The sequence below is a fragment of the Halichoeres trimaculatus genome, unplaced genomic scaffold (assembly GCF_033239565.1).
Source record: "Halichoeres trimaculatus isolate MK-OKI-2021-1 unplaced genomic scaffold, fHalTri1.1 fHalTri1_scaffold_3, whole genome shotgun sequence".
NCBI lineage: Eukaryota > Metazoa > Chordata > Actinopteri > Labriformes > Labridae > Halichoeres > Halichoeres trimaculatus.
The window spans coordinates 16,993,050-17,019,907 of record NW_027437181.1 but is presented as its reverse complement, the minus strand read 5'-3'; the positions used below and the strand labels follow the sequence as shown (position 1 = coordinate 17,019,907).

General features: G+C 39.8%; 1 protein-coding gene across 3 annotated transcripts in view; it reads left to right on the top strand.

Annotated features, from left to right (window-relative positions):
- The window catches only part of fam189a1 (family with sequence similarity 189 member A1), a 103,708-nt gene that overhangs the window by 58,970 nt on the left and 17,880 nt on the right, over positions 1–26,858 (top strand). For all 3 annotated transcript variants that reach the window (XM_074666852.1, XM_074666853.1, XM_074666854.1), the window contains exon 3: positions 25,342–25,452. In XM_074666852.1, coding sequence (XP_074522953.1) covers positions 25,342–25,452 — 111 coding nt within the window. The remainder of the gene's footprint in view (positions 1–25,341; positions 25,453–26,858) is intronic.

The window sequence follows — 26,858 nt, the reverse complement described above, 5'->3', positions numbered from 1 at the left end:
GCAGATTTTTGCCTGTCTTTTTGCATTTTGGGGTGAAACATTGTGCAAACGGGGCCCGAATGTTGTGACTCAAGGATGCGTTCACTGACCTTTTGAGTGGCAGGTTGGAATTGAAACATGTCTCTGGCCTGATCTGAGGGATATTCTCACCCCTCTCCTGCCTGCTCTTACAGGCCTGGTGCTCTGAAAACAATCAGTCATGTTTGATCTGTAGAGATTAGAGGCTGTCATCCTGTTCTGTTTCGTCACTCCCACATTTTTACACCATTTGTCAAAGCTTTTGCAGCTATCTCCTACTAAACTACTGTACTACACATGCTTTACTTACAGGCCCCTTGCTTTCACTGAGAATGATAAAGAATTAACAGTTTTTACAACTTTTTATGAACCAATGCACTTGTACTTACCAAGAGAGTAACACAAATTCACACAATATGCAGACAATGCAGTCATTTACAAAAGGCATTCATTTATTTTATCTTTGAGACAAAGGTTGATAAGAGATGGGGAATGATTTGACACCCTGACACTGCCTCAGCATGTGAGGTGACAGCCTGTTAATCACAAAGGCAACCCTGAGGCCAAAAGTTGCACACAAAGGCAAACAGCTTTGGTTCAAATGTAAGACATCTTAGAATAGTGCTTGAACCTTTCAGCTCACTGAAACAGACTGAGGAAGATGTATGAATAATGAAGAGAGGGATCAGCAATCTAATAAACAATGTGATTCATAGCAGAAAACTGGAAAGTATTAGAAAGATTACATTCACTCCAGCACTGTACTTTTTTATTTTCTTTCTGTCAATCCTACCACTTTACTTCATTTCATAGAGGGATTGCGGTTTCCATTTATCTGAAGTTCTTATTAAGACGGCAAAGACAGATTGCTGTATACAAAGTGGAGCACATAAAAAGGGAACTGTATTTTAGACAAACTACTACACAGTTTTACACGCAAGCTATCACAATTATTCGATTGAACCTTGACATGATTGCCAAGTGTTACAACAATCATCAATAAGAGTGAGGTTTAAGGTGAGGTGTGACCTCTGATGATGAAGTTGTTGCAGCGTTGGACATCTAAGCCACAGAGAGGAGTGTGCTCATGTTTTCGAAGCATCTTCATGTCCAGCACAAAGAAAGTAAGGTTAGAGCATGTCCATTGTCTTATAGGTGGTCAGTAGTTTCCTAAGACCATCCACATATGTGGAAATAACATTTCTGTAATTTTTTCAAAACTTTGATCTATTAGCTACATTTAGGGACACTGCCCACATCATCTTTTGGTGACATCACAACATTACATCAATTTCAGTGAAGAAAAAACAAAACAGTGCATTTAACTGCAATAACATAACTAGAAAAGCACTCAGAGAGCGCAGACCTCCACCAAGCATATTGGGATTGTCACGCAACACTTAAGTCCTACTTTAATGTTATACTCCCTTTCAGCAGACTCTCTGCTACAATTTGGTGTTGGTTGCAGGTTTGTGCAATATTTTGTTACCAGTTTGTTGAAAATTATGATGACCCAGTACATATTTTATATTCCAGATCTCAGTATCCAGAATATTGCCAGGATCTGGATCATACTTATTAATCTGTCAGAAATGATCCTGACCTTGTCTTGTATTGTTTTGCAAAGCAATCCAACCATTTATCATGGAGTTACACATATTGTGAAAACAGCCCTATCTCACAATTATAAAGATTCCTTTTAAAAAATCCAGGATCCAGACGGTGATCCTGATCACCTCCAAAATGTAATCACTTCCTCCTTATCCCATTTCGAACATTTCCTGAAAATTTCATGAAGAGCCGTCACAAACAAACAGACAGATAAACTCTCCCAAAAACATAACCTCCTCTGCGGAGGTAATAACTAACACTGAATAGCCACCTCATAACACTAATAACCAAATTTCCTGTACAAAGACCAGCTTTTGTTTTTATACTTATTAGGTCTTAATTAGCCCAAATAGCAAGGAGGAATGATAAATATACACCAGAAAAAAGCTGGGGTCTCAGGAGGTTAAACCTAATTATTTTTTATACATAATACATAATACCACACACATCAAGCTTCAGCTTCCTTAAATGCTAGAGCTCGCACATTTTGTCTTATTTGGTTAAGTATATTTGTGGTTTTAAACGCCAAACAAACAGAGTGAATATGGAGTTATATGATTAGAAACTGTGTCTGAATTATGCAAGTGTGATGATTGTTTTTGTTATTTTCTTGAAAACACAAGTGGATTGTATCTTTGCTCCAAAGGTCAACTTTTTAACAAGGCCAGACTCACACTGCTTGTGATTTCATGATTTGACCATGAATAAATTTATGGTGTGTGCATGTTCATCCTGTTTCAGCTACAGATGGATTGTATAGGATTTACAGAACCCTTTCCATGACAGGTGGATGGCTGAAGATTTCCTCAGGATAAATCAGAGTCAGGCACACAACTGCACTACACTCCAATCGCTTGATGCATACAACGTACACACAAATGGAAACAAACACACTCATACACACACAACTACACACACGGTGTGTGGCTGTTGCACGGTCAAGAGGGTAGCAGTATCCTTCTTATTTTAACAATAGTCCCCATATCTTTAAATATGCAGCTAACGATGCACACAAATCACATCACTCAGACACACACTTACACACACTTTCACACACACACACACACACACACACACACACACACACACACACACACACACACACACTCATCGTAAATGTGGACTTTCCATTACGATCACATAACTGCAGCAGGGCCACCAGGACATGGTGAAAGGCTTTATGAGGTGCTCTATGTGACAGCATGTGACCCCAACCAGCCGTAAATATTACAGTTACTGATGAAAGGCTCTGGCATAGAGTTAGAGTTAGACAGTGAGGCAGAGAGTTGGCTGCGTTGAGGAAACTAGCCTCTCCTTTGATGCAATAAAGATTAACAGTCCAATAGCACAACAAAAAATCAAAATGTCACAGATCATGATTTCCATTTTTTAAATTCATTCAATGAAATAATTATGTCTGTGCATCAGAACAGTTGGAGATGGAAGTTCTGTCCATCCCAAATTTCCCCTGAATTATTGAGTATTTTTCATTCAGAACCTAAATGGACGTATTAATCCTTTTAAGTAGGATTGAAATTCCCATTAACAGCCTCAGTTCTTATTCTGTGGCCAGCAGGGATCGTTTTGTGTTTTTTTTTCTGCATCTGCCTCATCTATAAGAGGTCTTACTTATTGCTTTGGGCCCCTGGTTTTAGCCCCAGATAGACATTGTCCGACTCCTTCCTAATCCCAAATCATTTTGATTTTCCTCTGCTGTTTATGTGAAAGCACAGTCATTTAAATTGTTTGTGACTCCTCGAAATCTCATTGGAACAATAGAGCTGTGTAGTTGTTAAAGCCTCTCATGCTCGGACTGTTATGAATGTAAACCAAGGATTCTCTTTAGTTTTGACAAAAACCGCTTTCATGCCCTCTGAGGAAGGTTTTAAATCCTATATTAATTAAGAGATAATTGGAAACAAAACCACAATGAGATGAGAAACCACAGCTTATACTTTAAAGTGTTTTAGTTGTCTTTTGATTTTAATGATCCCACAGTGGATTATTTACAGTAACAATTGAAATATGATCATTATTGTAGCTCTTTTTCTCCCTTGAACACAAGGCCCTTATATATCACCATGTGTACACTCCTGTTATGTCTCATCTGCAATGTGTAACACACTAAGGCGTAATGCTGGGTAAAAATCATCCTGCCTCTGATCTTAATTGCAGAGATAATAACAGAGGCGGAATAGGCGTTAGAAGGTAAGCAGATCAGTGCTTTAGTGTTCAAAGGTGTGATGATGGTAGAACTCTGATCCAGCGCTGCACAGTAGCATTGTGTATGAGGTTATTTTTTTGTCAGCTTTGACTTTGATTGTTTGAAAATAACCGCTGGAATAAAGCAAAATGGAATATGAATAGAAAGTAAAGCAGCACTGCATTGGGCTGGGGTGGAAAGAGCTGTTATGAATTTGCAAAAGGGTTACAGGGTGAGTTACAGTATGACATGAGAAGGTCATGTTTTTGGGAGAGTCTGTTTGTTTGTCTGTGAACAACATAACTCAAAAAGTTACCAAAAGCTCTTCATGAAATTTTCAGGAAATGTTCAAAATGGGATAAGGAAGAAGTGATTAAATTTTGGAGGTGATCCGGATCACCATCTGGGTCCTGGATTTTTTTAAGGGTTCTTTATCATTGTGAGATAGGGTCGTTTTCACCCTATGTGTATATAACTCCACGATAAATAGCTGGTTTGCTTTGCAAAAGAATACAAGGCAAGGTCGGGATAATTTCTGACAGATGTAAAAGTATGATCCAGATCCTGGCAATATTCTGGATACTGAGATCTGGAATATGAAATATGTTCTAGGTCATCATAATTTTCAACACTCTCAGGCAACAAATTATCATACAAACCTGCAACTAACACCAAATTGTAGCAGACAGTCTGCTGAAAAGGAGTAAAACATTAAAGTAGGACTAAAGTGTTGTGTGACAATCACAATATGCTGCACTCTCTGAGTACTTTTCTAGTTATTTATTTTATTTTATCTTATTTAATTTTCATACTTGTTCCAGTCATTCATGTAGAAAGTGCCATAGCACAGTAGTGGCACTATAAGTCACATTGGCAAGGAAGTCTGTTGAGGGAGCAGTAATTTCTTTGGACAAAATATTAAGATTTGGTGCTGCAGCATTGATAGTTCAATCTCACAATTTGGGATGGCAGTGGTGGTCTGGGGTTTGAATTAAACTCCAACAACCCTCAAGGTTAGTTTGTTCACAATATGTGTCACTCACCAGCTAAAACATCACCAGAAAAAAAACAACATCTTTACGCTTTGTTGTACTTGTCCACCCCAAATGTTCAGCTGCCAAACTGAAAGCATGAAATAATAATAATGAAATCAAAGCAGAGAAATTCCCTGCAGTCATTCAAGCCACAATACACAATGAAGCTCGCGCTTCTCTTTCAGCTATTGTAAAGCTTCACAAATAGGCTCCACTCCGCTCTCCCTCCTGTCACCCTGGTGCCAATCCCTTTCTTTGGCGAACAGCTAGAACTGTGTGTGACATTGCAGTGATTGTGTTTTGGGAAAATAGGGGCATTAGAGGGAGGGTCCACCAGTTTATTTTTCACAGTTGACTGAACAGCTCGTACTCTGTGGTCACTTGTCAGGGACTCCAGATGTAATTGTGGTTTGCACACAATCATGTCAGCCATATTTCACAGCTGAGTGAGTTGATACTACGGCATGACTTCAGCTACTACTGCTTTGAAGCCCCAGCGGCCTTTCTTTCTGTGACTCATTCTGTGGCTGGGTGCAGAAGACTGACTCCCACACGTGTGGCCTTTGATGTCAGGTGGGGCAGCAGGAAAAGAAAGAGCGAGGATGGTATAGAATACCTCAGTCGATCCGAATAAAGACATTTATGTCGCACTTTTAAATCATCCAAAGTTTGTGTGTCAAGTCCAATTTATGTGTACTTGCCAAACTGGGGTAGAGACTAGAGGTGAGATAACGATAATTATGACCAACAACGTATTATTAGTGGTTGCTGATCTGAATAACAGCATTTCTATTGCACACACAGTATGGAAGCCACTTTTTCAATCATTTACTACCACTACTACACAAGCTTGAAATGTAAACAGTAAGTGAATCAGATCCAGAGAAAATCTGACGTTTTGGAGGAGGAAAAGTCAATCTTGCACATGAAAAACTTCATAATTCTATATGATACAACACATCCTTTCAATAAGGACACCATCAGAAAGGAGAAGGCATGGACTGAAGGTGCTGAAGTTTTTGGAGGGCCAGATGAGCTTAACATACTAACTACTTACTATGAAAGTTTGTTGTTATGGGTGGGATTCCTGCAGGAACATGTGGTTCTCCTGTGATCTTGTGATCTTAGGTATCCAGCTGCTATGAGAGCTGCCCTGCGCTGTGCTGCGCAGCGCTCCAGAGACTCATACAGTATGAATTGGCATGCGGCCGAAATCCGCAGAACTGGGCAGCAGTCACACTGTATAGGTGAATTAGGGGTAAGGCTGATATAGGCTTCGGACTTTTGGCTGGACCGTTGAAGAGGCAAAAAAATCTGCCAATAATAACAGAGTTTTAACGTGCTGCTCATGTGTCTTCATAGTCTGGTTGTATTCATGAGCATGTTTCAGCTTTAGGTGGTGGAACATGTCTGTGGTGTTACCACCATAGACTGTATAAAACATTGACGTCACCCGTCTGTTTCTGAAACAGAAAATGAAGCACATCAGCTATAGCGGCCATATTGGTAGTGGCAAGGGCTTTGCCTACAGCCATAGAGCGTCTGTCGGTCACATGACCCTCAGCTGTGCCTCTTATTGGGGGAGCTCGCGATCTTAATATCCTCTGAACGGCTGCGTTGGAAAAAAATTCACCCCCCCGTAACAGTGGGTGCCGGTAGTAAAATTAGTGACTCAGACAGGAGACGTTTTTTGAACCAGGCTGTAAATAGCTTAATTTCTGCTTTGAAAACTGTTTTTTTTTGGCTTGGTGTGTATGTGACTTCTGTTACTTCCGGAGCCAGCCTCAAGCGAACACTCCAGAAACAGCAGATTTTAGTACTTCCGCATTGTCTCATATTCTCAGACCGGGGGTTGCCGCTCGGTTGCCACTCGGTTGCCACTCTTTGCAGTCATAGTTCTCCTGCACATTTGCTGCATGTTTGCTCTTTGGTCAGCCAAACCACCTCCACATCACTGAAGTAGCTCCTCTTATAGGCACTAAATCCTGATGCTGCCGTGGTACTTTCACTTTCGATCATTACTGTTTTGTACACAGCAAGGCGCGTCATACCTCATTGCGTCTCTGTAGTGTTAACACCATAAAATGACAAACTTATATCGTCAAAAAAATTATACCGGTATTATCATAGAGGGTATGATATGGCACACCCCTAGTTCAGACTTTTGCAAGGGTGGCGTGAAGTATGGTAGGATTCCCAAACCTTTGAGCTATGTTAGATTAAGCAAATGTTAATAATTTCAAAACATATCCCCAATAGTCTGTCCAGTTTTTAAGTTAAGTTTAGAGTGTTTGCTGTGTTCATTGCAGTGTGTGGATGTCTATGCTTACAACGCAGTTCTGCAGATAAAAACAGCTTTTTGTGGATGTCACTGTTTAAAGGCACCAGACTACTTTTATTCTCCACTTCCAGAAGAGGAACCTTCAGTTTTTATAGTGTTGGCATTCTCTCAAGGTAGCTGCAGACGCGAAGCAGCGTACTTCATACTGGATGGGAGAAAGTGAAAGCTGGAAGCACTGAGTGTAAATTAATGAAAGAGCTGGTACGCCATGAACAGATTGTTTTATTGAATAGAGAGGAGCACCCATGACAGTTATTAGACCAAAGCAGGCAAGCAAACCTGCAGCAGTCCTATAGCTGTTCATCTCTTGGTCAATTTATAGTGGACAGAAATATCTGAGCAGCTGTAACATCTTTTAAATTAGCAGAGAAACTGAATAGGTTTAAAGGAAATCATGTGTTCCCTTTTATGTCTTCGTGTGAAATGGAGCAAGTTTAGTGCAAATAAAATTGCAATAACAATATATGTGTATATACTAGAAAAAAATATGTACTGAACAATGTAACTACCAGAAATATGTACGATCAAAATACAAGTATGAAAAGTGCATGGAGTGATTACACTAATACCAGTTCTTAAAGATGCTATGAGGGGGATCTGTTCTAATTGGACTGCGTCTCCACCTTCTGACCTGGAGGCTCACACACTTTGTCATGAAGAAGTGTCTTTTAACAACACCTGGTTTTGTTTTGGAACTTGTTTTCTTTGTTCAAGACAACTTTTTACTGGATACAACTTGAGGAGGTAAGGTTTTATCATTACAGTTACTAGAGGTGGCAGAAAAAAACTGAAAATCAATATATACAGAATTTTGGTTTGGTAACATCAAAATCGAATTTTTTTTATTTTTTCTTCAAATTCTTTATTTCAGTTTTTGGAACTGGAATGAAGTTGCCACTTTTCTCCAACAGAGGGTGAAATGTTTCTGTCTGACTCATGTGATGTGCATTTTATGGGAAAATATGGCTCCTGATATAGTCTGTAGACATTATTGTCACCATTTAACTTTTTCACATGGTCTGGTGTTAAAAAAGCAAACTTATAATTGCAAAAATCGTAAAAATCAAAGAATCGCAATTTAAATGGAATTAGCACCCCAAAAATCGTAATAGAATCGTATCGCATTGTCCCAGCCCTAACACTTACTTAGCCCTGGTTGATAAACGTGACACCATGCAAAATTAAGTTTGTTCCATACATCAGTAGCTGGCTAAATGTAGCGCTACTAGCAGCCCATTGCTACGACATAAACGTAGGCTAATGTGACAAAAAGCAAACTTTGTCAGTTTGAACAGTACTTTAGTAGCTGTCCACAGTGATACTGACAGCCCGATGTTGTCAGTAATGTGTAACGTTAAAGAATCCTGGTCATGTCCTGCCAGTGCTCATCTACCAAGCAGAGCGAACATCTCCTTACTCTTCAATTTATTTATAGACTCTAAAGTTTGAACAGATCAGTTCTGCTCAACCCTATTGGGAAGCCATTTATTTTCGCTTATAATCTCTAAAATGTGGATTACGATTGGGCGTATATCTGGAAGGGAGACTTTTTTCAAGATCACTTAGAAACACCTCACAGCCCCTTTAAGTTGCACTTGTAATACAAAAATGTTATTGCACATTTAGAAGACAGAGGATTTCAGCGGTAACAGGAGTCAAAGTGTCACTGGTGATGATAAAATCTGACCACAGCTGGAAGAAAGAGCTTGAAGCATCTGAAGGTGAAGGAGCACGTCACTGAACAAGCTTTCATGTGATGTTAGAGTCTCCTGCAAGGGGTGAGATGTGTTGTCCATCAGAGACGACAGCTTGAACATCATTCTCCTGTCAGCCACCACCTCCACAGAGTCCAGAGGGCAGCCCAGGACTGAGCTGGCCTTCTTCACCAGTTTGTTCAGTCTCTTCCTGTCAGCAACAGAAATGCCACTGCCCCAGCAGACTTTTCCAAAGAGGATGCCACTACAGAGTCAAAGAAGGGCTTCAGAAGAGCCCCCTCTACACCTGAAGACCTGAGTCTCCAGAGTAGAAACAATCTAATTTAACATGGTCGCCCAGTAGAGGAGCAGCATTTTCTGCTTTTCAATCACTCACTGACAAAGCCAAACTGTCTCTGTTGTGTTGTCTGTGGAAATAACTTGCTGGTAAATGAATGGTGCATCTACACATTTGATGATTTCTTGTAGCTGCAGATGTATTAAATGTTCCACTTGGGCTGTCACTCACATTAAGTTTATTTTCAATCGGTTCAATCTTGAATGCTCAAGATAGCACTGCCAACAGCTACTTCTGTTGTCTTGCTACCATATTGAAGCAAAACTCACCCCATTTAGCTATAAGGATAGTGTTTATCCCCTGTATCAAAAATACAACCCAAACATAGAGCATATCTTCATAGTGAGTGACAGTATTTGAAGTTTTTTTCCAAAGAAAAAGTTATTTGTCCCGTAAACTCATACAGAATCAACTAACCTCAATCACATACTCATTGAAATTAAAGTGTAGGTTTTCTGATCGTGAACCAAAGAGATAGCCTACTATTTGGTTAAGGATGATATTATTCTTGAGGCTTGTTTTTGTAATTTAATAAAGAGCAAACAATGTAATTCATGCATTTGGTTGTAACACATTCTCTGTCAAATGTTAATTCCTCTGGTTGTCCAATAGTCCAAAAACTGGCAATGACCCTCATTCTATGTAGTTAGGAAGCTGTTAAGGGTCTGTTGTTGCTCAAGACTCCAAGTATTTCATTACAACTACACATGCACATGTTGAGCCGCAAGTGTGTCACACAAATGAAGACATATAGAACACCCAGAGACATAAAAACCACATGTGTCAAGATGCACAGACGCAGATGCATCCAAATACACAGAATTTCATATCTGCCTTTGTGTTTGTGTGTGCATGTTACACAGAGGTCTGTTTTCCACCGCCTTGACCCAGAGGATGGAGAGGTTTATGTGGGAGATGTAGCCTACTGCCAACAGAGAATAGCCCCACAGGACCACCTGTCAGAAACTGCTAAAGGAGAACAAAGCAACAGGAAGTATGTGTGTACCAGATAGACAGACAGACAGACAGACAGACAGACATGTACGCCGAAGTGCATGTGTTTGCCTAAGTTTGAGTGAGTGTAGGTGGTTTTAGAGTGGAGAGGAATATCTGCAGTGACTGTGCACTATTTTAAGAAAAAAGCACCTTGAAATTGCTTTAAGGGAGGATATCTCCTGTTCAGATTTTCTGTAAAGGACTGAATGACTTTTATGGTTGATGTTTCTGTGCTGGTCTTTTGACTTATTTCAGAGCGCTGGCAGCCAACCAATAGAAAGAGAGTCTTGGGACCAGAGCTACCCTGATGTGCAGTATGTTGATGGATATTAAGTATTTTTCTATATACTCTCAAGGAGACACAAATAAGGTTTTTTTGAAGCTACCAATTAGCTTCCCAGATCATCTTTAGATTAAAGCTCCCCATTTCTTCTTTTAGGTTTCTTGTGATTTCTGCTCAGGTTCAAAGTTAGAAATCAAAAACAGGCAACCATAAAGACACCTTCTCTCCTCCTGTTTATGCGGTGATTGAGCTTTGAAGAGTAAGTATAGGGTAAATCTAGGAGTGAATAAAAATACTGTTTTTGTGTGTTTTTACTTACCCTCTTATGGTGTATATCATAATAATTTTTCATAAAGCAGCTGCAGAAACTGTAAATATGGGACATTAAAACGCCCTTTATGATCCTTCATACAATAAAAAAGATCCATCAGGTGTGCTTGAAATAGAGCACATCTAATAGGAGTTTGTTGTCGGTGTCAGTGATGTTGAAAGGTATTATTTCCTTGCAAAGATAGAAATAGAATTTAGGCTCACTTAACTGCTATACATGTTTTAATGATTGATGGGTTGACTAATGAAGTAATAATCATGTTAATCTTTGACTGTTTACTGACTATGTACATTGTGTCTTTATCGCTACGGGGTTATTCCTGATAAGATAAAGGTAAAATAAATAAGACAAAATGTTTTGGAAATCCATGGTTGACCTCCTGCAAGACTGACACCACCACAAGCAAAAGTCAGTGCTCATACCTAGGGATGGGTACCTTTCACATTTGAAACGATACAATACAATACCACTGCCCAGTACCTTGCAATCAGTATCGGTGCTCAACAGTGCCTATTCTCGGTACTTTTGTGTGCATTTGTGTGGTAACAAATATTCATTTTTTGAATAATAATAATCTCAAAATTTTCAGTTTAACACATTTATTTCTCAGTAAATATCCTTGCAACGCTGTGTTCATGTTCAGTGTGGAAAGTCACCTACTCTTCCACTCCCTCACAGTACCAAGGATGCATTTAGATACCTAAAGTTGTGATGCTTGTGATGAAAGGGTTATGATTTAGAGACTGCAATAATCACTTAAAGTGCCATTTTGTGTTGAAGTTTGGGAAGTCACTTGCAAATATCAGTTATGTTTTGATATTTTTACTATTCTTGATTGTAGCGTTTTTTGCAAACAGCTTAAAGTTTGTAAGTTTCGCAAATAAACCTAATTTGTGTTGTAGATTAAATATTTCCAAGTGCAACTGTATCTACCTACCAAGCATTGATGTGGATGAAGTTGTTGTAAGAAAAGCCAGTCCCCTCCCTGCACCAAGAAGACCTTGTGCTCAGGTTCCTAAGAAAGCAATGTGGTTTATGTTTCTCTGTTTTTATTAATCCGTGCTCTGTCACATTCAAATTATTTGGTGAAATTAAGAGCAAATTGATATTAACAATTAGAATCCTGTTATGAACCAGTGGTTACTGTGATGTGGCTGTAAGCACAGGAATGAAGAGAGAGATGGGAAGCGCTGGGTTTTGTTCTGACAAGTTCTCTTTGCACTGTGGTCAACAAAAAAATTTCCCTGTTGCTTAGCAACATCCCTTTGCACCTTTTCAAACCCTTTGTAAAATCCGAACAGTAATTTTGGCTCAATGTGAATTTTTGCATGAAAGTGATAAAGTTTATTCTTTTATCTCTGTGTTTTTGTTTTTAGTTACAGAAATGTTTGAGAAGGGGGCTCATTTAATTTTAATAGGTCCAGAAACTTCTAATTTAAGCATTCCTCTGTATACAAGGCAAGGCAATCTATTCGGATTTGTTTCTTTGTTGTGCTGAAAGCTGCTCAGTGAGTGCAGTTTATTTAATTTGGTTAATTAAGTGTGAATAAAGGAAGGACACCCTGCCCAAGTACTCGGGCGTAAGTACCTTTCTGTGATTATGAGCTCCTGTCGAGTGGCTCCCAGCCAATCACAGCACAGAATCCGCAGAAAATGTTGCATAATGAACCAGCTCTTAATGTTAGCTGGGTTAACCTGGTGCACAGAGCTGGAGTGTCCTGCTTAGGGACACTCCAGCAAGGTGGGAGTCTTCCAAGGTGGAGGCTTCACCCTGGGTGCTCCTGTTGAAGAGCAGCGTCTCTAAAGCCACCTCGCTGCCAGCCTCAATAAAGGCTGTGCCTTATTTCTTTTTACGTAGGGCAAGCTTGAAGAGTGACAACAAGGGTGAGTGCGTATGTGTGTGTGGGTTTGTGTGTGTACTTGTGGAGTGTGTTCCCTCTGTTCACAGCTTGCCCGTCACCTCTGGTCAGTTTGCATTAGCACTGCCACTCTCCGTCTCCCACTGCTCCTCGGATCACCTCCTCTGTCTTGTCTTGCTGTGGATCCAAAGTGAACACATTCAGATCAGGGGAACAGCCTTTCTGTAATATCCAGCTTCTCTCTTAGCAGCTGAAAGGAGGAAGAGGAGGGTGATTAAAGAAGATTCCCACCGAGGGAGGCTTGCTTGCTCAGACCTCCCCAGTAGTTTAACTTTTGTGTCTGAACTGTGTCAGCTAAGTGACTCAGCCTCAGGCTATGTGGCTCTACTGATTATGAGACGTTGCTGCTTTCCTTAAATTAAATGTTTTGACGACTGCTTCTTGATCCTGAGCATAGAACTCAGAAGGGAGTGAATTGCTGCAGGATTTGTTTTTCTCTTATTTGCTTTTTTCGTTGTTCCTCACGTTTCATTTTTGTGTTTTCTGCAGTTTTTACTTAGACATTGAAAGCTTATTTTTTTCCCACTCACAGTTTTCCTTTCAAATTAGTTTTAAAATTCCTGTGACATGAAACAAGATATCAGATTCTAACCAGAAAAAAACCCATTGTCCCCTGCCATGGTCGAGTTAAATTACCTTAACTCATTATTATTTTTTTTTACAAAAAAAGGGACATAATCCTGGTTTTCCCTCAGGTGTTTGGATCTCAGCCGTAACTCCTAGTGTTTCCAAGTCTTCTTGACCTGCCAGCATTCTACAGTAATCATAACTGAACTTCAGTAATGATCAGCGCTCATAAAACTAGCGCCCAAGAGAAAAACAACAAAAAATCATAAAGAGCTTGTCCTTGTTAGCCAACCTACATGTCAGATGTTCTGAAGTAATATTTCATAGTTGTGTTGGAAAATAAAGCAAGAAAACATCCAGAAAATTGTCAGAATTGAGCGCAATCTTTTAGCACAAGATTACAGAGTCTGTGGGTGAATTTAGTGGAATAACAATTCTGTTGTGGGCCTAATTTTAGCAGAGCTAGCCCCATCTGTGCATGTCACCTGTGCTTGTTTCCATCCAGGTTGTAAAGCATTACTGCACTACAACTTGGACACAAGAGGGGACAAGGGTTTCCTGCTTACAGTAAAACACTTTTTATTCAGTTTTCTTCAGTCATCCTGCTTCTTACTAGCGAGGATGACAAGATTTGATCAATGAGTTAGCCAAATGTGTTGATCTTATTTTGAAATAATAAGTCTATTTATATGGTCTCGTGTTAGCTGTTGTGGGTTTCACTGCAGTGGAGCACAGTATGGTGCAACGATCCTCCTTACCTCCTTGTGAGATTTACAGGAACACAGAGGAAAAATCACAACATTACAAAAAGCTTGGAGTATATGGGTGTGAAATAGAAATGAATCATTTCTCAAGCTTTAATTCCTGTGGTTGTTTGTGACTATCAAGCCACAGAGCTATTAATGTACACTGTTACCAACTTCCAGACATATTTAAATTAAAGTCATGCATATATGCAAAATTAATTTCACTTTTCCAGCTCTTCCATAATCACTCTTGTATAAATCTCATTGCTGCCTATGTCTGCTCCAGCCATACTCTCCTTTTATTTTGTTTTCACTCTATTGCATTTCACAGTCAGGCTGTTGAATTCATTTCATTCCACTCACGCACTGACATTAACGGAGCTGTATGGATTTGAATAAAAGGAAACAATAGGAAATGTGGTTTGAGCCACACTGGGAAAAAAACTGATGATCCACTCTGCTGTTTTTCACACAGACGAAAAGATGTCTCCCTGGAGGCAAATTAGGAAGCTTTTTGAATCTTTTTTACTCATGATCTGTCTTCTATGCATTCAAACCACATTGTTAGTCTCAGCATACAAAAACACAGACCTATAGTCTCTATCTTTGATCTTTTCTGCCCATCTTCCAGGTGGTCTTATTATGTTTGAAAAGACAGGAAGTGACAGGTAAGGGATCGGACAAAAGGAGGAGCAGAGTGAGAGGAAGCCAGGGCTGGTTGTGAAAGAGCATGTTTGGCAGAGTGAACAGGAGCCTTTCGGCTTGAGATAATGCCCGATGAATGATGTCGTCCCCTAAGGCCCTGAGAGGCAGGAAGTGTGGCTCCATATTAATTAGAATATGAATTAGATAGACCCCCTTATCTGATGGCTCAGAGGAGCGAGAGCAGCACAATCCAGGCGGCAGCAGCTGAGGTGTTTCCGCACATATTCACAGCTCAGGTCACGTTGCTCTCCTTCAGCTATTATGACCACTTTCAGCCTCAGTACTGAGCGACACTGAGGTTAGTTGATAACTGTTTTTTGTTTTTAAAAGAAAAGCCAATGAATAAAACCATTAATTTTGTACATTTGACAGAAAGCCAGAGCAAATAGTTATTTTGCTGGTGCTGCTGCTGGCATACAAATGGGCTATTCAAGAATGTTAGTGAACCAACTGAGGCTTGCCACACTTCAGACAATTCAGACCTGATTTGCAGCCCAAAATAATTAGTGGGGTTTGGCCTGATTCAGGGGTTTGCATAACTGATTATTTTTCTGTCACCATGACTATTTTGCTGCTCCCTGGCCTGTCACTTACAGGATGTTGTGTACTTTTGCAGCTAAATGAAAAGGTGCACAACTGCTCTCCAAGTCAAGTGGAATATTAAAAAAGAAAGACAGCTTGTGGAATCATTCACCTGTATCCCTTTTCCTGTTTTCCGTTTTCTGTTGCAAAACACGACAGGAAAGCCAGCTAGCCAGATGACAATCATCAATGTTTGTTTGTTATCAGAAGTTATAATGACTGTGACTTTGTACTCCTCCCACTGTGAGAGATGTGAAGCCTAAATACTGGCTTGATGGGTGCTTGTATGTTGCACTAATGGAGACAAGCCAAAAACATGTTGCTTGTGGAGCTTAGGAACTGACATGAACCACACCCCTCACCAAAAAACACATTCAAAACCAGATCATATACATCACATGAAAGCCCATTTATAAAATTGACAGTTTTTATTCACAGAGTTAAGTGAGAAATAAGCAGACATGAATTGCCCCCAAAACACAGGGTTGTTGCTGGAGTTGTTAAATTAAAGGAAAAAGGGGATAGAAAAGAAATGAGGGAGAGGATCTTATTTGGCTGCTGATGTTTTTTTCTGCTTCTGTTAAGAAAAACATCTGAAAAATGCTTAGGTTTATACTTAACTGTGAATGAAAATGTGCTTGACGAGTTGACCTGTGTTTGGAATGTAGGCAGATAAAACTCCAAGTGACATGGAAGCGCTTCTAATCATTGAATCTGAGGGTGTATTTGTTTCTATAAATGCATGTCTACACCATTTTTAAACCAATACAATCATCTTTAACCTTCAGGCCAACTTTTGTTTTTACCTGAAGTCGGCAACAAGGTAAAATGTGGAATAATGTAATGTGAATTATGATAGCGAAACAGAATCCCAACAGGGTGAAAAATAACCCTGAGCTCCTTACGTTGCCCATTCATCCTTTCAATGGATAAACACTCAGGCCCGTGTACATACCAAGGAGAAACTTCCAGTTTGGAAAATTAAGCTTATGCAGAAGTGGGAAAATTTGCTGTTTGTCTAGAATCTGCATCATGCTGGCTGCAGAAGGACTGGAAACCATGTACACACCAATCCAAAAAAACAGACTTTTATAGCATTAATAAGCATATTTACAGCCTGGTACAGAAAACGGATGGGTCTGAAACGTTAATTTTACCATCAGCACAAACATTACAGGAGGGGAATTTTTTTGAGACTTAGCAGTTTAGAAGATATTAAGATTGTTTAATGGTTCAATCAGAGATACAGCTCGGGTCACATGACTGACAGGTGCCCTATAGCTGTTACAATGGAAGCTCAAAGTCCTTATCATATCCAATATGGCTGCATCCACCGTTCGGCTTCATTTCACTGTTTCAGGAACGGATGGGTGAAGTCGCGGGGACTAAATCCATATTTTATAGAGTCCACGGTTAAACACAATAATTTCTCCAGTTCCCCAGTGAACAGGGGGACAGTGGGACATGATTAAAACATTTTAAAAAATCACATACACTGCTTTTGGTTCATGAGAGGATTTGGGAAGTTCTTTGCATTTAACATACCAAACATGCTTTCATGAAGACCTTTTTCGCCACATTTTTTCAAGCTGTTATAGGCCGTTTTAAAGCATTTTGATGTAACATTAGCCACAGTTACATGAGGGGTTTTCTGTCTTTCCGAATGGAATCTTTCCGAATGACTTTTCCGAACACAAGAGTATACGTGGAAAGGAATATTCCAATCTCTGGTCTACATGCGGCGCTGTAATCAAACAGAATAGTCAATGGGGCATGCGCAGAAAAACGTAAACATCACAAGATTTATCAAAGCTGGAGGACGACAGTTTGCTTATCACGGTGTTTCAATACTCCATACTGCAAGTTCGTCGTCCGTCCAGTCTTGAAATTATGTTCATGTCTTTCAAAGTTTGGATCAAAAACAAACTTTCCGCAGCAGTCCAGTGCTCGCCGCCATTTTTAAAGTTGAGGAACATCTCTAGTTGTGTCTTGCGTCATATCTGAGCATGCGCTGAAAGAACGTACCCTGGCAACTTTCCGTTTGAGTGGATACATGATACCTCAATCGATTTGGGGAAAGGAATATTCCACCCCGGTGAAACCTATTAAATGTCCATTCGGATTGGCACTTTTCTTTCAGAATGAGGTGTATACGAAGGTTAAATTCTTTCTGTTTGAGCAAATAAACCGAATGCAAGAGGAATATTTGGGTCCATGTAAACGTGGCTAGTGAGTCTCGTACTTTGTCTCTTCTCAACCTACATTGTATTCTCTCACAAGAATTGCTCATGATTCTTTCCATGTACTCATATATGCAGCAGCATGTTTGAAAAGTTGTACTTGAGGGTGGTGTGGGAGTCTGCAGGGACCGCGTTCATTATAGGCATGTCTCATTACAGCCGCCCCTCCCACCTGGAGCCCACGGGGGAGCAGAGAAGGCAGCGCCTCCTTGTTTTAGCTCTTTAGAGGTCAGTGGTTGATTAAAATGTTGAGAAGTGGAGGTTAATCAGCTGCTGAACCTCAGGGTGATACTGTCTTTCATGGTGTGTTTTAATCAATACATGTGAGCTCTGGCACCCAAATGAACTACTCTACCCTCACACTGAAAACAGAACTACTACTTCCCTTTTGCACCAAGTTACTTCCTGTTTAATTAAAGAGTCTTCTTGTGTGGGGAGCTGTTCTTAAAGTGAAAATAAGGGGTGTCAAAGGTGTAAATTTAAATTGAACAAGAACTATCAAGTTTTATCATACCTGTTCTCAAACTAAAAAATTCATCAAAAATAGACTTTTATATGTAAGATGTAATGGAGCACACTTGATGTGGGTCTGACGTCTCGTCTGCCAATAAAAGGTGTTGGGCTGCAGGGTGTCCACATGATGCCTCTAACCACAGGAACTAATCCATCACAGCCCGTGGAGATGCAGTCTGACATGTTGTCAACATGACTGCACATCAAAGCCAACAAGAGGAGAGGTGTGTAATGTGTTTTTTCTTACAGTCAACTACTAAAGAAATCGAAAAAAAAACATCAATGTTCTCCACCCACCTCCTGCAAAAATTGGATAAAACCAAAAGGAAAATCAATGAAGACATGTCTGTCAGTGTCTTCATTCTGAAAGTAGGTACCTCACTGTGACTCCATCACGCCCTTTATCAGCTGAAGCAAGTGGTATTCTTTCAAAATAATGCTTCTATCATTAAATGTTGAGGCAATGTTCCCTCAACTTTATTGATGTCAGAGTGCAGAAAACATGAAGATTTACTTGCTGTGTCACTTTGTTGTTTTGCGTACAATTCGTACAGACTTCTTATTAATGTTTAACAACGTATGATCCAGCTCTTATACATGTACGTAAGTAAGTATCAAAGTATCTCTGAGGAAAGTGTAGAGGATTTGTGATGTCTGCTCCCGCGTTGAAGCTTTGCCCCAGTTGGTTATAGGGTCTGTGAAAGTTGTTATGTCTGGTTCAGTGCATTGTCCCCACGGTCCTGCCGCTCAGAGTCAGTATCAACACCTCCACTGTTTATTTGGACCGCCACTGAACCCGGGGTCACTCAGCTCCTATCATTACTAATCCCTGCTGTGTGGTTTTAACAGACATGCACACACACACACACACACGCACACACACACACACGCACGCACACACACACACGCACGCACGCACGCACGCACGCACGCACACGCACACACACACACACACACTATACAGAAATATAAATACACCATCAGTGGTGGCATGGGGCAGAAAGGTGGAGCGTTGACTTTGTCGGTGGGGGGGAGCCAATAAGAAAAAGGTGCTGCAACTTTCACAGCGTGTTTACAAAGTCAGCAGGAGGGACAGCACGTCAAACTCATTGTTATCTTTACTGATTGTGGCTTAGCCCCTGGGTGATGTGTGGTTTATGAGTTTCTGCATCAGTTCAAATATCAGAATAAATGAGGAAACTCCTGATGCAAATATCTGACCCCGTTTCCTCTTAATCAATATTCAGTTAAGATCTCTCTTTGTCCTTTAAGAGTCTCTTGTTCACAGATGTTTGAGCCCTGCAGAGCTCTGAGGATTGATGTACAGTGTCAGAGGGAAACTGAATCAGAGGATTTGTGATCTGCTGAGCAGAAGCAAAAACAAAGCGACATTGCTTCCGCCTCTTGTGGCTCTGGGATAATTGAAAACAAACAGCCTTGTGTCGCAGTGCTGCTGCAGACTAAATACTAATTTGTGCTGCATTCAAGGGACGCTAACAGTTTGGAAATTCTTACATCATAGAAAAAGATGCCCTAAATGCCCCATCTAAGGTACTTTGAGCAGAGGTCCTCTGAAAGGGTGAAATCACATCATGTCTCATCACCGTGGCTTTGACATTCTCTTGTAGTTGGACCGCTGTTAACAGTATGAGTTCATCAAATCTCAACATCAAGCTGTATCAGTCTTACCTTCAGTAAATACTGTGGATGATTAATTTGGTGGATGGTTAAATAACTTTTTGTTACACATAACATCAAAACAAGGCAGAAAAAGAAAAATTTCTGAGTTAATGCAGATTTAGTGCTTTCATGTAGAACCAATTTCAAAATCTATCATTTTTAGTGAAAAGACAAAATAAAGACTCAGAGATGAAACTTAAAACACATTTTACACACTGAATACACATAGATATAAGTTCTGAGGAGTAAAACTGATGGTGAATATTTGCTATTGAAAAGTTAAAAAAGAACATTATGAATCTTTTGTTTATTGCCTTGTTTGCTTTTTCAGATTGTACAGAAGCCTCATTGTTTATTTCAGTCTGTTTCATAACCAGTGAAAATGTCTTTCTAGGAACTTTAAATGAACAATTTAAATGACCTCTTCAGTTTTCTCTGGTTGTACTTTAATGAAATCACTTTTTTCTTATTAGTTAGTCAAAAAAAACTACAACAAACAGCTTTTGTTCCCTTCTGTATCAGTTCCCTGACTGAGATTCTTCTCTTATCTGTGACTCGTGCTCCACACAGATAAACAAAGGTGATGAATGAGCTTGTTTTGTTGTGGTTGGGGGTGGTGGCAGCGCAGACGGACAGGCAGAGATTCACTTAAGGAGAGACGTGTGTGAATAAAACAAGTAGGCAGCTATTTTCAGCCGAACCCTGTAACTGGTAGGGATGGGTACCTTTCACATTTGAAACGATACAGTACTGATGCCAGGTACCTGGTAATTGGTAACGGTACTTGGCGGTAGCAATTTTCAGTACTTTTTTGTAGTTATGTGGTAAAAATATCAATTTATTTGATAATAAAACTTTATTTTTAATTAGACGTATTTATTCTTCAATACATATCCTTGCAATGCTGTGTTCATGTCCAGCATGGAAAATCACCTACTCTTACACTCCCTCACTGTCACAAGGATGCATTTAGGTACTTAAACATGGTACTTTTTGATTTTACGTGAATCGATACCAGCTACTTTTGACAGAATTTGGTCGGTACCAATAAAAGTACCTAATTCAGTACCTATCCCTAGTGACTGGTTTGTTAACACACCTTGTACTGAAGGGGAAATGTTAATGCCAATGAACAGAAACCGTGTTGACTGTTACAGCAACTTTGCTTTTAAACCAGCAGCCACTTAGCCTCCTGTTGCACAAAAAAGATGAAACAGAAGCTTGTTTGTCCTAAAGTAACAAAAAGGCTTCATTAATAAAAAGTGGTTAATCCATACAGAAGCTCAGAGTAAAGAAAAAGGTTTATCAGAGCTTTTCAGTGGCTGTTTTTCATGCAGTGTGGACTTAAACCTTGAGCTCCAACAAATGATTCAAAATAAAGGGCTGGCATTTTGCATCTCATGCAGTGTTTACAACAGATTGCTATTTGTTAGAAGTCATCTTTCATTAGCCCTCATTGACACACTACTGAGGTTAGTTTTGAACATGGTTGCCACTTGCAAATCAGTCATGTAAGAAAAAAGAATGTCAACAGATGACATACATGGTTGTTTTAGCTTGCGCCATGCTTCAGATGAACTCTTGATTATTTTATGAAATAAAAAAATGCATTGGATGGTGTAAATTTTGGAACATGACGGATTTTCTTAGCATACGTAGTGCTGCACTGCATATTTCTACACATTACAACAGAGTTCATATCAAACATGAGCCAATAACTGTTAAGAAATTTAGAATGGGAAAAACAAAATTTAAAAAAAATGACACTGGATGGGAAATTTTATTTGCAAAATGCAGAATGTGTTAATGGGCATAAGAGAAAGTGCTGACACAGCTTGACAGCAGCCCCACTGACTATAATGCATCATGAGTTTGAGTCAGGTGAACTCTGGCTGATGCCGATTATTTCAAAATGCCCAGATGTGGGCCCTAATGCACGAGAACACATTCAAAAGATACCCACTTGCTGCTTGTTTCACATATTCCAAAATTTTACCTCTAAAGAGCAAAGCACTCACTGGCTGAAACTTCATCCTTTTCCTCTGCAGCTTGAAGAATTAAGCAGCATGACGGATAGGAAGAGGCACAGCTGAAGCCAAATGATCCTCCCCTTGGTGACAGTTATGGAGAATTACAGTGATACACCTGAACCTCAGGTCTCATTGTAATCTAGGAGTGTGTGTCATGGAGATGAATGCTGATGGTATTGTGCTGTGTTGTCCTCTGCAGCGAGTGCTAAACGATGTGGTGATGACACACAGCGTAAATCTGCCTCTCCTGTTACAGCGAGCAAGCGGGTGGTGTGTGCGTGGCTTTCTGTGTGTGTGTCTGTGTTTTTCCTCTTTGACATGCAGAGGGCAGCTCAGCAGTAATTAATGACTGGCTGCTAAATGGTGCTATGTGATCATACATGGTAATGAGATGGCTTTGGTGCAGGGCCAGGCATGACAATAGGCTCAGCAGAGAGAAAGGGATGATGTAAAGGTGAGGCTTGCAGAGCCGGAGATGACTGTTCAGATAAGGGGGAATTTTTCTATTTTAGTTTCATAAAAACATGACTTAGTCAGTACTGCTGGCTTCAGCTTTGTTGTTTCATGCTTGTGTGCGTTTAATAATAGCTGCAGATTTACGATAAAGCGTGAGTGGGAGATTTATGCAAATGCACACCAGAAAAATCTAAATACCCTTTTAAAGCAGCATGATATTGCAGCCGCGTACTCCAGCACTCTCTTGAGCTTTGATAAAAAGAGCCATTGTCTGAGGCACAGCATTGTTTACAACCGACTCAGCCCACATCAAGCAGAACCCAGAGAGGTTTCATTAAAGTAAAACTTATAGCCTGAGTGTCAGGGAGGGAGCTTTTACCGTCACTGGTTTGTGCTTTACAATATAATCACTGTGATAGTTACTGTCAGGGCATCGTTCCTGTTAAACGCTCCTGCACTCCCCACTGAATTAATGAAAAGGCTTTCTGTTTGTTGTTCTTTTCTGCAGCACAGCACTCCAACACATTAACTTCTTCTTTATCCCTAGTGATCAATACAATATGACTAGGTCTGGGTGTCCAATGGATGACAGGGGAAACGTTGTAAATGTTTTCTTTCACAGCAGCAAACTCACCTCACAGAGCTCAAAACAAATATTCTTGGCTTGCCCTGTCAACCTATCTGAGTGCTTTAACTGCCAAAAAAACTGTATTGGTTATATGTCACACTTGAGGTTTCCATGAATCTCAACAGCCATCAGTGTAATTAAAAGCAAACATAATTAAGCATGAAATAAAACCAGCTCATCCCGTAGTTCCCTTTCAGTCCTGCTGAGAACTCTGCACAATGATGCTTCCAACCATTATTACAATGGACATAAAATCAGTAACATCTGTTACATACAGCATTTAATCAATAAAGTGAAATCACCGCTCTGTCTTGATGATTTACCAAAGTCCCGTAGGGCTCTTCAGTCTGGCTTTGTTATGCAAATTCAGTCTCTGTAACAGAGAACAACTTGAGGCACAGTTATGTTGGTAATACATTTGATGCTCAATGTTAGAATGGGAATGAAAAACCCCTTAAATTTGCACTTAAAACCCTGTGTGTTCATTGGAACATAATAAAATTACAGATGATGCCTCTCTATGAGCTACAATCATAAAAACAGATGTTGATGTTTCTATGTAGCAATTTTTAAAGCCTGTTAACACAGAGGGAGTAGATAGATTGTACGCTGAAAAAACAGCTTTGTTTTTATTTTTTCCACAATAAACACCACATAGAGACTGTGAAAGAAATTTTGTGCCAGAAAACACTTACTTAAACTTAAACTACTTAAACAGGTACAGGAAAATGTCAATAAAGGTAGGTACAACTTTATTGACAGGGGGCAACAAAAGCAACACTAGTTAAAAGTTACTTAGAGGACATTCAGGCACCTAAAAAGTTTTAAGTTGGGGAAAAGATGCAAATTTAGCACCTTGCAAACACACATTCAACATTTTTAGCTTTCCTGGAGGATTTTGTTATGAGGCAAGATGAGATCTACTGGATCGTTTTTTCATAGATGTTTTAATTTCATCAGTTTTCTCCAGCTGAGACATCAAATGTCCAGAAACATCATAACATGGTTGTTAGAAATCTTATCAGCTCATAAATTTTGACTGAAGGTGTTGGTACACATTTTACATTAGAAATATTTATTTGTTTTATAATGTTGGATATAAATGAGTCGCGTCATGTGACCTGCTGTTTTCGCTGCTACCTTTTTATTATTCGCTGCACAGCTGAGGACCCACTGCTGAGATTATTTCACACTCTCACGCAGCTGATCTACGAGAGCAGCAGACAGCTGATATCACATTCAAATGATATGCTGATTAATGAGATGTACACATCATCAGCACAATGCACCATAGGACTACAGAGTCATGTTCTGTGTCTCGCTCTGTCTCCTCTTCTTCTCCGCCAAATGACTGTCTCTACCCCTTTTTTCCACTTTGTTTTCAAAGCTTTTCTTTAGTCCTTCTGTTTTGACTTTTTGCCATTAAAGCATTTCTCCTCAAGCTCACCCATCAGCCTCCTCAATCTTTCAATTTTCCACCATGGTGGAAAGCACTTAAACTTATCACTCCATCTGTTTATTACATGCCACCTCCAGTTTCTCCCTGCCCCCTCCCCCTGTGCCTCTCTCCTCCTCTCCATCTGTGTATGTGTGTTATTGACAACCTTTATATGCGTCAAACTCCTCTTGCCGGTGCCCTTTACGTCCTCCTCCAACACTGTTCCAGGGTTACTCTCTGTAAATGCAAACTTTGAAAGATCAGTGATGAATGGATCAATCTTGAGCCTGTGGGGTCAGCTCAGAAAATGCCAGTTTGCCCGGTTAATAATTTCATGGACATGGGAGGCTTTTTGTCAATTTCCAAACTCTTTCTTTACACTTGATCTGCCATTTACAGAAAAAATGAAGGCTTTATTTCAACAAACAGAATTTGTGCCCACCAACTTTGAAATGGGAAGAGTCTTTGATGTGAAGAAAAGGGAGTCAGAGGACATTCAACCCACACTGCTGTCTCTAAGAAATGTTATCCATGTTGAGGCTTTTGTTTCTGAATTTTCGTCATGTAGCTGTCATAGTAACTGTCATAGTAACTGAAAAACATTATAGTATGATATTATTTTTGGTAATGTATTATTATTGTTGTCTGTTTTTATTAGGAAGACTGAAAACTTTCCCTGCAGGTCAATAACTTTCCTTAGTCAATAAGTCATTTCCTGTCGATGGGTGTAATTATGGTTTCTTTTGCCTTCAGACTCTGGAGAGAAACAAGTTATTGACTTCTCTTGACATCAATTCAAATTTTAAATCTGTATGAGCACAGATTTCAAAGTGAAGCATATTATGCCTTCGATATAACAACTGCTTTCACAAACAATATATGTAAGATGTAAGAAGTGAATCGGAGTTGCAACATTTTGACATCATATTGTCAATTTCACTGTCTCCCTCTCTCCCTCTCTGTCACAGATCACCTTCTTCATGCTGCTCTCAGCTGTGTGTGTGATGTTGAACCTGGCGGGCTCCATCCTCTCCTGCCAGAACGCTCAGCTGGTCAACTCTCTGGAGGACTGTCAGCTGGTGAGACCAACTGGACCTCAGCCCATGCATGATACACTTATATACTCCCAAAGCGCTGACAGGAAAGATGTCTGTATCAGTGCACTGTTTTTTGAAGCTTGAATACATTTCTTAAATCTTGCTCATATAGTCAAAAAAAGCTGCAGAGTGACTGAATCAAAAGTTTAACCTGACTGATGCAACCATGTGACAGAAGTCAAACCACTTCTCCTTAGTAAATAACCATAGACACTAGACATGACAAGGGTGTAGCCTGGGGGTCTGTAAAGTGAAGCCAATGTTAAGTTTTTACAACCTCATTCTCTCTAATGACAACAGAGGGTAACACCACAGGCTGCCAATTATGTCTACTTGCTTGATTTATGACTTGACGTAACATTCCCTATGAATTTCAGGTCTCAGTTTTCAATTCAGCTCCTGATCAACACAGCCTGGTGTTAATTTTGTTGGTGATTCTAACATTGAACCTAAGATGAAATGGGCATAACAATGTGTTTGCACTCTCTTTTCCAAACAGGGTTACATCAGGCCTCAAACAAACAAGGTGAAAGCAAAAAGAGTTGGGTTTTGAAGGAAAGGCGTAACTCTCTATGCTTTACTCCATATCCCTTGAGCTAACCCCCCAAATAAATTAATCTCTTTGTGTTGTTATAGCGCCACAGACAGAAAAACCATCACCGTATTGTAAGAACTGTCTGCAGGATGAGCCATGCTGAATGCACAGAGAGTGCTGTAGTGGTATGGCTGAGATCTGGACTGTAAGAGTAAACAGACTGGCCTTTTTGTTTTTTTATAATTTTATTCTATATTTTGCATTTTGCTGTGCAAAACAATGTTGTTTAATAAACTGTTATGATAGAGATCATTTTGGCATTTATTTGGGATACATTATGGTTTTGAAATAATTGAACAACAGAAAAATAATGGTTAGACTAATCATCCAATTAATTGTTAGATTACTCGACTAATCGATGAAATAATCTCCCAATTAATTGTTTTAAAGATAATCATTTACCCCCAGCCCTACTGTTGCTGTATATCACAGTGCTCATCAACCCTCGGTACCTCTTGACAACCCCCCTTATCTCTTTGCACCTTTTGGAGCCCTTTGGTTGTGAGCTGCCGTACACTGCCCTCAGAGTGAACTTCACTCACATTTCTGTTCATGAGTTATAAACTGAGCAGATCAGTTCACAGTTCATGAGTGTTCAATGAACGTGTTTGTTACTTGTTCATGCACAACAATAAGCACAGGCAACACAAAACCAACACCAAGTTATTGTTTGGCACAACTGGCTGCATCAACGTAATTGTCTATTTCTGGATCACATTTTTTCTTTGCTGTGTGCTTAATAAGCCTGAAGACATTTAACCCAAAATATCTGTAAACAAAAAATAACAAAAAA